The sequence below is a fragment of the Nicotiana sylvestris genome, chromosome 3 (genome assembly GCF_000393655.2).
Source record: "Nicotiana sylvestris chromosome 3, ASM39365v2, whole genome shotgun sequence".
Classification (NCBI taxonomy): Eukaryota; Viridiplantae; Streptophyta; class Magnoliopsida; order Solanales; family Solanaceae; genus Nicotiana; species Nicotiana sylvestris.
Window position 1 is genome coordinate 192,606,314 of NC_091059.1, and position 12,567 is coordinate 192,618,880.

At 38.3% G+C, this 12,567-nt stretch overlaps 2 protein-coding genes across 2 annotated transcripts; one reads left to right on the forward strand and one right to left on the reverse strand.

Moving 5' to 3' along the window:
* The first annotated feature begins 3,840 nt into the window (after window positions 1-3,840).
* Window positions 3,841-7,329, forward strand: LOC104234513 (glycosyltransferase BC10-like). The gene is made up of 2 exons (XM_009788085.2): window positions 3,841-4,999; window positions 6,569-7,329. Exons 1-2 carry the CDS (start codon window positions 4,478-4,480, stop codon window positions 7,205-7,207), a joined length of 1,161 nt encoding a protein of 386 aa, XP_009786387.1. The 5' UTR covers window positions 3,841-4,477; the 3' UTR covers window positions 7,208-7,329.
* Window positions 7,330-7,634: 305 nt separating this feature from the next.
* On the reverse strand, window positions 7,635-12,221 carry LOC104234512 (IAA-amino acid hydrolase ILR1-like 4). The gene is made up of 5 exons (XM_009788083.2): window positions 11,540-12,221; window positions 10,641-10,766; window positions 9,983-10,297; window positions 8,622-8,750; window positions 7,635-8,333 (listed from the first exon to the last, which is right to left on the reverse strand). The coding sequence occupies exons 1-5, from the start codon at window positions 11,882-11,884 to the stop codon at window positions 7,923-7,925; spliced, it is 1,326 nt and encodes a 441-aa protein (XP_009786385.1). The 5' UTR covers window positions 11,885-12,221; the 3' UTR covers window positions 7,635-7,922.
* Window positions 12,222-12,567: the final 346 nt, after the last annotated feature.

Consider the following 12,567-nt stretch of genomic DNA (forward strand, 5'->3'; position numbering starts at 1 on the left):
CTTAATGCTCGACCTCCATAATTCCCTGTCAAGGGCCATGTCCTCAGTAATCCTAAGTCGCGCCATGTCCTGTCTGATCACCTCTCCCCAATACTTCTTAGGTCGCCCTCTACCTCTCCGCGTGCCCACTACAGCCAGTCGCTCACACCTCCTCACCGGTGCATCAGTGCTCCTCCTCTGAATGTGCCCGAACCATCTGAGTCTTACTTCCCGCATCTTGTCCTCCATGGGGGCCACACCCACCTTCTCTCGAATATCTTCATTCCTAATCTTATCCATCCTTGTATGCCCGCACATCCACCTCAACATCCTCATCTCTGCTACTTTCATCTTCTGGATGTGTGAGTTCTTTACCGGCCAACATTCAGTTCCATATAACATGGCAGGCCTAACCACTGCTCTATAAAACTTACCTTTTAGTAACGGTGGCACTTTCTTGTCACACAAGACTCCCGACGCTAACCTCCACTTCATCCACCCCACCCCTATACGGTGTGTGACATCCTCGTCAATCTCCCCGATCCCCTGAATAACCGATCCAAGGTACTTGAAACTACCCCTCTTGGGAATGACTTGAGAGTCAAGCCTCACTTCAACTCCCGCTTCCGTCGGCTCAACTCCAAATTTGCACTCGAGGTATTCCGTCTTCGTCCTGCTCAACTTGAAACCTTTAGACTCAAGAGCATGTCTCCAAATCTCTAGCCTCTCGTTGACGCCGCCTCGTGTCTCGTCAATTAGAATAATGTCATCAGCAAATAGCATGCACCATGGCACCTCCCCTTGAATATGATGAGTCAGTGCATCCATCACCAGGGCAAATAGGAATGGGCTGAGCGCAGACCCTTGGTGCAACCCCGTAATAACTGGAAAGTGTTCAGAGTCGCCTCCTACTGTCCTAACCCGAGTCTTAGCTCCAGCATACATGTCTTTAATCACCCTAATATAGTCAACCGGGACCCCTTTATCCTCTAAGCAGCTCCATAAGACCTCCCTAGGAACCCTATCGTACGCTTTCTCCAGATCAATAAACACCATGTGGAGATCCTTCTTCCTATCCCTGTACTGTTCCACCATCCTCCTAATAAGGTGGATAGCTTCTGTGGTAGATCGCCCCGGCATGAACCCGAACTGGTTGTCTGAAATAGACACCGTCCTTCGCACTCTCATTTCTACCACTCTCTCCCAAACTTTCATGGTATGACTTAGTAATTTGATGCCCCTATAGTTGTTACAGCTCTGGACATCACCTTTGTTCTTATACAACGGGACCATTGTACTCCACCTCCACTCTTCAGGCATTCTATTAGTCTTGAATATAACACTAAACAATGCAGTAAGCCATTCCAAGCCTGCTTGACCCACACACCTCCACAGTTCAACCGGAATCTCGTCTGGCCCGGTAGCTCTGCCCCTTCTCATCTTACGCATTGCCTCCATGACTTCATCGATCTCAATTTCCCTACAATTACTTAATTCATGGTTACTATCGGCATTCTTCAATTCCCCAAGTATAATATCCTGATCCTCTTCTTCACTTAGAAGTTTATGAAAGTAGGTCTGCCACCTCCTCTTAATCTGGTCATCTCCCATCAAAACTTTGCCGTCATCATCTTTTATGCACCTCACTTGGTCCAGATCCTGAGTTGTCCTCTCTCTCGCCTTAGCGAGTCGGAATAACTTCTTCTCCCCACCTTTGTTACTTAGTTCCTCATACAGACGAGCAAAAGCTATCGTCTTAGCCTCCGTCACTGCCATCTTCGCCTCCTTCCTAGCTACCTTATACCTTTGACTATTCTCTCTCTTCTCCTCCTCGTCAGTGCTCCCTACTAATCGCAGGTAAGCCGCCTTCTTTGCTTCCACTTTACCTTGGACAACTGCATTCCACCACCAATCTCTTTTGTGGCCACCATTGTGGCTCGTAGATATCCCTAACACCTCTCTCGCCGCCTTTCTTATACAGTCCGCCGTCGTCGACCGCATTGTGTTTGCGTCCCCACTACTTCTCCCAGCTCTCATTGCCGATAACCTTCCTTCCAACTCCTTAGCTTTATCCTTAGTTAAGGCGCCCCACCTAATCCTGGGGCGTCCTTGTACTGACCTCTTCTTCCTCCTTATCCTAATACAAATGTCTATCACCAAAAGCCTATGCTGCGTTGAGAGGGTCTCACCTGGGATAACCTTGCAGTCCTTGCACAACCTTCTGTCGCATCTCCTGAGGAGGAGATAATCAATTTGAGTCTTCGCCACCAAACTTTGGTAAGTAACCAAATGTTCATCCCGCTTCTACATGACATGATTGTTTAGAAAACAATCCCGCTTCTGAATCAGGACATGATTGTTAATTAAACATATAGAAATGGAAGAAAAGAATATATATGTGAAAGCGTCCCTGATGTCAAACTTCCATTGCCAAACGTAATAGGTCATTAGCTAGTCTTTGGATTGGTTTGGTTAGTTTGTAGAAAATTAGGTCTTGAAATATTTATGGAAACTAACACAGTCAAACTTCTCTAAAACAATCTCGTTTGTTCCGAATATTTTTGAATGTTATAGAAAACATATATTATAATAGAACATGAGATTTGGTTTCGAAAATTTTTGACTTTTATAGAGAAGTGTTGTTATATAAGGATGTTGTTATAGAGAGGTTTGACACTATGAGATAAGAGTTTTTTCGTGAAAATAGCACGGGCTAGCCAGTTTTCGGATTGATAATTGAAAAATAGCTAGTATTTACAAAGTCATTGAAAAATAGCCACTATGCAATACGGAAAGTTCCAATATAATATACTGGAGATTGATGCACCTGTGTATGAACTTCCAGCATATTATGTTGTAACTCCAGCACACGGAAAGTTCCAGCATAATATACTGGAAATTGGATCACCTATGTATAAACTTCCATCATATTATGCTGGAACTCTCGTATATTATGCTGGAACTCCAGTATATTATGCTGGAATATTTTCTGGATTTTGAATAATATTTTCGTTCAAATTTATCTTTAAATGAAAAGTGACTAAATTTCGATTACTTTTGAAACTGTGGCTATTTTTCAATTACTACTTGTAAATTTGGCTATTTTTTAATTTCACCTGTTTTTTTCGAATACTGTTTTGAAAATATGTTTCTGAAATAAAATTGCAATAGTTTTTTGAGAAACTTTAGCTTTGGTCGGTTTAGTTTTTGAAAATATCTCACTTTGACTTAATAAATAAATAAATAAATAATTATAGTGATCAATTAAGTGGTAGAAGAATTATGAAGTTCTAAATTCAAATTCAAACGGAGGCAAATATAGTCAATGGATAGAGTTAGGGGATGGAGTAAAGACAAAATTAGTTTTATGTAGATAATGAGTCACTTTAATTTCTTCACGTGTTGCTTTTTTAGATTCTGAATTCTCATAGGAAAAATTATGGCTCCGTCACCCAGTAAAGTTACTTATGTCTGTGGAAGATAGTAAACCCGACAAAATGTGTCGAAGTGTACACAAACAAACTGACCCAAAACAACACAATAAAAAAACATTAGTGATTGAATAACTAGTCTGTGTGATTGTAATATTATGGTGCTGGTAGAAAAATGGACTACTCTTAAAGTTGCAAAAAGGAACAAATAGAAAGAATAGCATTCGAGAAAATGATTGGAAAGTTCAATCCTCGACCCTCGGATCTGAAGAAAATTAAAAGACAAAAACCAATAAGAAAGGGGACAAAAGTTACGTGAGGATACTGTATTTTATTTCATGTGTTTTATTGGTGAAGTCGCAAAATAAATGCTCATTACAATGTAAAAGCACAAGACAAATCTAAGTACGCAAACATCTAGGTTCGTCCAACCAACAAACAAATCAAACACACACACACACACACACCCCTACATGCTCTACTTTCCCTTCTCTCTCTCCTCATCAAAATAATCCTTTCAGTTTCCCAACAAAGACAACTCTTCAATGTATTAGAAAACCCTTTAAATTTCTCCACGTTTGGCCAAAGATGTCATCAACAAGCTAAGGCTACACAACAGATTTGGTGTGAGTGAGAACAACAAGATTCTGTTTTATTCTTCAAACTCAAACGTCTTTTTGGTCTCTGGATTATTCATAAATTTGGCTCCTTCAATCACGCCCATACTATCTCATTTATTAATCTCAGTAACAAAATTAGCTCAATATTCATTTCAGCTTTCATTTTCTTGCTCCAACTCCATGATATCTGTTTCACCATTTCTTGCCTAAGTTAATCACTTGCCAAATCTTGAGATCTCATTTTCTTGATCTGGAGTTGAAATTTTATTGCCTAAAAATCCTTGCTTTTTGCTGTAAAATTTTGTGAACCACATACCATTGTTGAATTTCTGAAGATAGTTATATTCTCTGTGCCATTCTCTTCAAGCTCAAAATAGCAATCTGGGATTAAAAAAATCTGATTTTTTCCTTCAATTATTGTACTTGGAAGTATCGGTAGAATTAGAAATGAAGTCAAGAGTAGGGAGTCACGGGTCATTGGAGGAGGGTAAAGATCTTAGTACTAGGGTGGTAACTCAGTATAAGCCTTTACCATTAAGATTACTTCAATTTCTATTGCTATTTTTGGGTCTTGGTATTGTATTTTCATTTGTTAGTATGTATATGGTTCGATATTCAGTAGTTCAGAATGTAATCCCTATGGTACAATCAAGGTTTCAGCCCTGTATTCAACAACTTAGTTTAGAGAGTTGGATTAGACCTCCGTCGAATCTATTGCATTCGATGAATGATACTCAGTTGTTTTGGCGAGCTTCGATTGTTCCTCAAATCAAAGATTACCCTTTTAATAGAACGCGTAAGATCGCATTCATGTTCTTGACTAGAGGACCGTTGCCTTTAGCGCCTTTGTGGGAGAGGTTTCTCAAGGGGAATGAGGAGCTTTATTCGATCTACATTCATTCCTTGCCATCATACAAACCTGATTTCCCACCTTCATCGGTTTTTCACGGCAGGCAAATTCCTAGTCAGGTAAATTGAGCTTCTTCTTTCCTTCCTAATTGTACATTATGCTTGAATTTGTTCTTTCCATTATGTGTACAAATTTAACCTTGCAATAGCTGCCACCTTAGACCTGCTCTACCTAATCTGTGTTATTATCACTTTGGCATTCTTATGAGTGTATCTGGTAGGCCCAAGTCTTGGTCTACCATAATATTTCTGTGTTTTATGCCCCTTTCGAACTTGGTTGTTGAAGCAGATCTCGCATAGGATTTCAACTATTTGAATGCTTATGTTGGTCTGCCATTGTACTGGGACTCGTTACAGCTAAACTGTTGTGTATTATTTTCTCATATAGCTTCTTTTAAGACCTTTGGAGTCATGCTGCAGAAACATTTTAAGGTTTAACCAGAAAGTTCAGCAATAGCGAGTGATACATTTTGTTCAAAAGACAATTGGCATATTTGAACATAATTATGGAGATTCATAGTTGGTGGTCTTTTTCTTCTTTAATGTTGATGGTTACAGGATTCCTCAAGTTGTCCAAAGGTAGGAGTAGTACTGGGGGAAAATGTGTTCTTTCTTGTAGCTCATCATGTTCTGGTCCATGTATGCCTAGGTTATATGTTACTGCCACGGTGTTGTATTTGAGGCAATGTCTAGATCATTGAAAGTTGCAAACTTGTTTGTTGTTGCAGCAACATCATTAAGGATTAAACTGAGTGAAAGTCGGATAAAGACTTGCTTGGTTCTCTTGTTACATAAGTTGGCGCATAGACGTGTTCATCTAGGGGGTTTCTGAATATTTGTGACAGCTAGTGACGCCATGCAAACCTTCTAAATCACTTTTTCTCATTTGAAACACTTATTTTTGTGGTTGGAACTAGTGAACTGTGAAATGTTACCAGGGAATCTTCTCCATTTTAGGAAGTTTGTACCACAACATTTGCTTAATGTATGCCAGGAATTACTGTACTTTAATACAAATGTTCTGGTATATTTCCAACACTTAAATCTAAATAAAGAAAGAAACCAAAACGAAAGATCTTGCTACAGTAGTTCACTGAATTCTAATGTGTGATATTAAGATGAGACTTTTGGGGCAACAAGTTATGAACAGATGAGATGGATTTCTCGAATATCATAGTGAAAATCTGCTTCTGCTGTTCTGGGTTCTGAAGTATGCTTAGATGATATTATACATTAACCACTTTCTACTAACATTCCACTGTCTATCTCAGACACTGGTTGAAGTATTTCCTTAGGGGAAGAGAAGGCCATTTATGAAGGATTATTTCCTTCGATAAATCTGTAGGGAATAGTTTCATATATATGTCCATGATGGATGATGCATATTCGTTAGTTTAAAAAATTATATGCACTATTTTGGTGACTGAAGGATGAAGCTCGCTGGTAATCCTTCTTGCAGATGTGTCTGCAAAAAATGTTTGTACGCCTCTTGCTGGCACATTTTGCTGCAACTAAGCAGTCTATGAGCCTAAATCTTGGTGAACATTTGGTATACGAGAAGTAGGAATGTCAAGGCCAGTAGTGAAATGATTGATCAGTGTGATAATTCTGTTGCTTCTTTTTGTGTAGGTGGCAGAGTGGGGAAGAATGAGTATGTGTGATGCTGAAAGACGGCTTCTTGCTAATGCACTGCTTGATATCTCCAACGAATGGTTTGTCCTCCTATCCGAGGCATGCATTCCTCTCCATAACTTCAAAGCTGTATATCACTACATATCAAGATCCAGGTATAGCTTTATGGGTGCAGTAGATGAACCTGGACCTTATGGAAGAGGACGTTATAATCCAAATATGACACCTGAAGTTAACCTCACTGACTGGCGTAAAGGATCCCAGTGGTTTGAAGTCAACAGGAAACTAGCTGTTGACATTGTTAAAGATGAGTTATACTACCCTAAGTTTGAGCAGTTCTGCAGGCCAGCATGTTACGTGGACGAGCACTATTTTCCAACGATGCTGACCATAGAATCGCCTAGCCTCCTGGCTAACCGGACTCTCACTTGGGTGGACTGGTCCAGGGGTGGTGCTCATCCTGCTACATTTGGGAAGGCCGATATTAATGATCAATTTTTCAAGAAAATTTCTGATAGCCCGCTCTGTATATACAATAACCAGCCGACTTCACTTTGTTTCCTTTTTGCCAGAAAATTTGCTCCTAGTGCTTTGGATCCTTTGTTAGAACATTCAGCCAAGTTTTTGGGCTTCTAGAATTATACGCGATTTGTAGCTAATTAGATGCTATGATCAGTTGAGTTCCATACTAGCTAATTAGATGCATCAGTACATACAATGCTGATAACATGGTGTGACATGCTCACAATGCTCTCTCCTATGTGATGTCGTATCACGTTGCTTTTTATTTTGAGACAGATGGGGAAATGAGGATTCATATAGCTAACCCCAACTTGTTTGAGATTGAGTCGTAGTTTTGTTGTTTTGATGTTTTCTCAAATATCAAATTTACTAGTTAGTACTCTTGGTAATACTTTGCGAACAAACTGACTTGAAGTGTTCAGTCACAACTCAGCCACCGCGCCACAATGACTCTCCAATACCATCTGTACAGCGAAAACTCAACGTAACTGTTGATTCAAAGAACAAGTCTATGGTACATCCATATCAAAAGAACATAAAATTTTAAAAGAAAAGAACAAGAGATGTAAATTACTAACAAAATCTATGTCTGAATTGGAATTACAGACAGCTGAAGGTTGTTCGCTGACTTCCGACTTGATACAGTTATTTGAATATGTTTAAAGAGAAAAGGAACGAAAACAATTGTTGCATAAACATTGACCTTTCTAACTATACCGACTCATTCCAGATATACAGTTTAAGCTAGAAAAGCCAGTTCTAGCAACAATACATAAAAATGAACAAGTGGGTATATTTAGGTCTGCATTGTCTAGAAAAGTGCAGCACCTTACAATTCATCGTGATGATCACTTATACTTGACGAAGGAACTTGTGATTGTGCTTCGAGAAGATATGTGATAGCCAAAGATGCTTGAAGTGCAGCACCGATAGGAAGTGCTTCTTCGTTGATTTTAAAATAAGGTGAATGTACTGAAACAAGTTTTTCATTCGTTTCCTCCTGCATTCCGAGTAGGTAGAAGTAACCAGGAATAACCTCTTGGTAAAACGCAAAATCCTCTGATCCCATTAGCGGTTCCATGTCTTTTACATGATCGTTACCAAGCATATCACCTGCAACTCTCTGGAAGTGTTTGTGCAAGTTTTTATCGTTCACGGTTGGAGGGAAGAAGGGTTTCTCTTTTGTAAGAAAATCCACAGTTGCATTGCATCTCTGTACAGCAGCTTGCCCTACAATAACCTACGCGAGACGAGAATTAGTGTCTCTACTATGGAGAAAGCATGGCTAAACAGAATGAGACTGTAGAAGCCGAACAAATCAAGGAAACAAGACAATTTGCAACATATTTGGCCATTATAACATCTGAAAAAATGTAAAGAATGTTGAGACACCAAAGCATAAGGGGGCTTTGCGGTTGGAAGAGCATGTGATTTCAATCCATATGCAGCATATAAAATGAGATAACTAAAACCCTGATTAAATAAAGAGAATTGCGAAGAATCTGACTAATTTAAGAATTGATCCTACCTCCTCAATTCGCTGCCTAAGCTGCTGAAAACTCTCCTTTGAAAAGGCCCGAAAAGTGCCACCGATGGTAACAGAATCTGGAATAACGTTAAATGCACCACCTCCCTGGAACTTAGCAACTGTGACTACCTGTGCATCATACTTTATGTCAAATATAACTAAATGACTAAGTTGGAAAATGAGAACCATCTGTTGAGGTATGCCAATCCTTATTAGTTATTATAAGGATAAAATTTCTAAAAACATAAACAATACAGTACGTGTGCTAGTCATTGCTCAATTTCAGTGAGAGAGAGTTAAAAAGTCTTTAAATAATCCTTCCATATATAGCATCATCTCATAAGATACGACTTTTGCTCTCAAAACAGAAATCAGAACAGGGAGAAGAAATCACTTACTATCGATAATTGCAAATGTTGAGTTTTCTTAAGGAAAGAAGAGATTTTGACCCTCAAATCTCAAACAATACTACACTAATCCCTCTTTCTTTAAATATAGTTCCATTTTCCATCCAAGAGAATAGAAAATTCTTTTCTTGAGGATGAAGGAATAAAAATTCTTTCGTCCAAAAGAAGAAGAAGCTTTCTGTTGCTTCAGTGATCAAAGCTTTATTGGCTAGGCTCATCGGTTCAAGATTTATGCATGACTTTATCTAATATAAGATTCTCAATTTGGATTTTCTGGCGAGAAATGTTGTCAGCACCACTGTTGGAATCTGGTTGATATCCAAAATCTAACAGTTTTGAGTCCATGAAGTTTATGGTGGACTGAACCCAAGCACTAACGACGTTATTCAGGAACTTGCAAATTATTCCGTTTAAGCACTTTTATAAAGTTCTCCATTTTACAAAGGACATTACCGGAGTAGAACAAGCATATGGTGAATCAAAGCAAGGGAGCCAAGAAAAGGGCTGCACTACTTGATTGAGTAATTTCTAATGGATTGCTTCCAATTTAGACAATTGGACTCTCTTAGACGCTCGGAAGAGGAAAATTTGAGGTAAATTTCACTTTTGTTTGATTAAGAAGTCACCAGCCATAGGGAGATTTATGTTGTCCAAAAAAATACGGTATGGTTGAATATTCAGTCAGTGTCTGAAAACAAAGAGGTATAAACCTCTTTTGGAGACCACAGGGTCATTGGAAATATTTATGATTAATGTCACATTTTCCAGGTTCAGAGCAAGGATAGAGTCACTTCTCTAATTTGAATCTTGTTTGCAATTCAAAGTTCTCTTGCTGGACAAACAATTCCCAAGTAATAAAATCATGACAATTGCTCTGAATTTTTCACGGCTATTTGGACACTGCAACAAGTTAATAGTGACTAGCAGCTGCAGCATGTAAGGGGAGAAATATACCTGCGAATCCAGAGGATCGGCCTCTCGGGAAACAAGATGTTGTAAGCTGACAATTACATTTGATGCTGCAAGAATTGGGTCTATCGAATGTTGTGGAATAGCAGCATGACCCCCTTTTCCACTAATTACAGCTTCGAAAAAACCACTTCCAGCCAAAAAAGGTCCAGGCCTTGAAGAAACTTTACCCAGAGGAAACTGGGGATTGACATGCAGACCAAATATTGCTTCTATATTTTCTAGTGCTCCAGCATCTATCATTTTCTTCGCCCCACCACCTCCCTCCTCTGCTGGTTGAAAAACAAGAGCAACTGTTCCCTGTCAAAAATATTAAGCCAAGGAAATTTCAGCTGCCCGAAGAGCATATATGACAAACAAAAAAGTGATGACGCGCTGAGGAATAGGATATCGATTCATTAAGATTACTAGATATGGTATTTGCTAAAAGGTAATCAGATGCTCTAATATATTTCCTTAGAACGTAAGCAAAATAAAGCTTAGATTCTTTGATCAATTAAATTGGCCATAAAACTCATCCAGCGGACCAGCATGCATGCCAAACAAGTAAAGATCATTCATTCAATGGATAAAATGCAAACTGCAAAATGGGAAAAGAGTTAAATCATGAGCAGATGTGATACTCCTAATACAAGAATCAAACCTTCAAAATGTCTCGATGTTCTTGAAGAATTTTTGCAGCACCGAGAAGCATAGCAATATGAGCATCATGGCCACACGCGTGCATTTTTCCAGCATTTTTACTTTTGTGCTCCCAGTCCACCATTTCCTGTTAAAATTAAGATGTATTAACTAAGAGTTTAAGTTCTATGCACTGACGATGTAAAAGATATATACACAATCAAGTCACTTATTACGTAATTACAAGTAAATCTCTCGATAAATATTAATTAGTAGTCTGGTAACAAATGGTGAGTGACTGCTATCATAGGTTAAAATTCATTGATATAAAAAAAATCTTTACAATGTCGGGTTATATAGCTTAAATCCATTTCAACTAATTGCTTTTGCCAAATTGAAGACAGGAAAATCTCTCCTTGCTTAAATTCATATTCAACATTGACAGGAAGGTCCGGAGGTCAAGCATTAGGGTTGTAGGCTAGGGGGTAGTAGAGCTTTTCCTACTTCATACCCTGGGTGAGGCAGGGTTGGATAGGGTTGATCTTAGATGGCTTGTGGTTTATGTTGAGTCCACACTTTCCTTTCCGATTATCTTAGCCCCGACCTTAAATACTGGTTACTTTTATTGCATGTCATTTATCTTTTGGTTACTAATGAGTTGTATCTTCTTGTTTTATTTCCATCTTCATGAGCCGAGAGTCTATCAGAAACAGCCTCTCTACCCGTCGGGTTAGGGGTAAGGTCAGCGTACACACTGACGGTTGTTGTTGTTGTTTTGTTAATCAGTATATCAGTACAAAGAACACAAGTTTTACATCAAAACCCAAGAGGACAATCAGAATTTAATAAAATCCAGCAGCATTTAAAGAGAATCAATCAGTTTCACATAAATCAAAGTAGAGAAAAGATTTGATTTTGAACCTGCATAGGAAGAGCATCCATATCAGCTCTGATTGCAACAAAAGGGGATTTTCCTGAACCAATAAAACCAACAACACCAGTAGTAGCAAAAGGGTATTTGTATGAAATCCCCAATTTATCCAATTCTTCCCTTATAAGCTTACTGGTCTCAAATTCTTCATATCCCAGCTCAGGATTCTCATGTATCCTTCTCCTCACCCCCACAATCCAATCAAAAACCTCAGCTTTCTTTGCAAAATTGAGGAAATTAATAGGAATTTCTGATAATGAAGAGTCTGACCAAATGGGTATGGCAGAAAATGAAATCAAAATCAAAATCAAGAAAACCCATCTGGAAAAATCCATTTGAGCAAAAAAAAAAAAAACTCTTTTTCAAGAAAATTACAGAAAGAGTGAGGAGAAAGGGAGTGAAAAATATAAAGGAGTAGGGGAAGAAAGGGCAATGTCAACTGTGGTCTCTGTACAATTAAATTAGGTGGAGAACGAGGAAAATATGGGGAAAAAGATTTAAAGTTCCAAAATAGCACGACGACTACTATTATTATGTCGAATTAAAATACTCCTACTATAAGTTGAGTTGTTTGTCATCTTCATTCGCCACAGCCACAATTAATGAGTACTGAAGAGTGAAAAGATGCCTTCACAGCTCTTCAGCAGTAGTTTTCAGTCTACAGCCGACTTCACGTGCTTAATCAAAATCTCTCGCGTGTTATTCCTTGTTTTCAGTAATTGCCAGCCGCAACTTTTTTTTTCTTTTTAGTGATCACTAGGATGTTTATAAAAATACGAAAATTCGAACCGAAAACCAAATCAAATCGATCAAAAAAAATTGATATTTCTTTGTTTGATTTTGGTTTTGAAATTTAAAAATCGATCAAATTTAGTTTGATTTTAATTAAAAAAACGAACCAAACCGAGTATAATAGTAGCTATTTTAAATTTATTATTACATCTATATATATGTATACTTTTATACAAAGTTTTAAAATTTTTATAGTAAATATTAATCGTTTGCACTTTTAGTATAG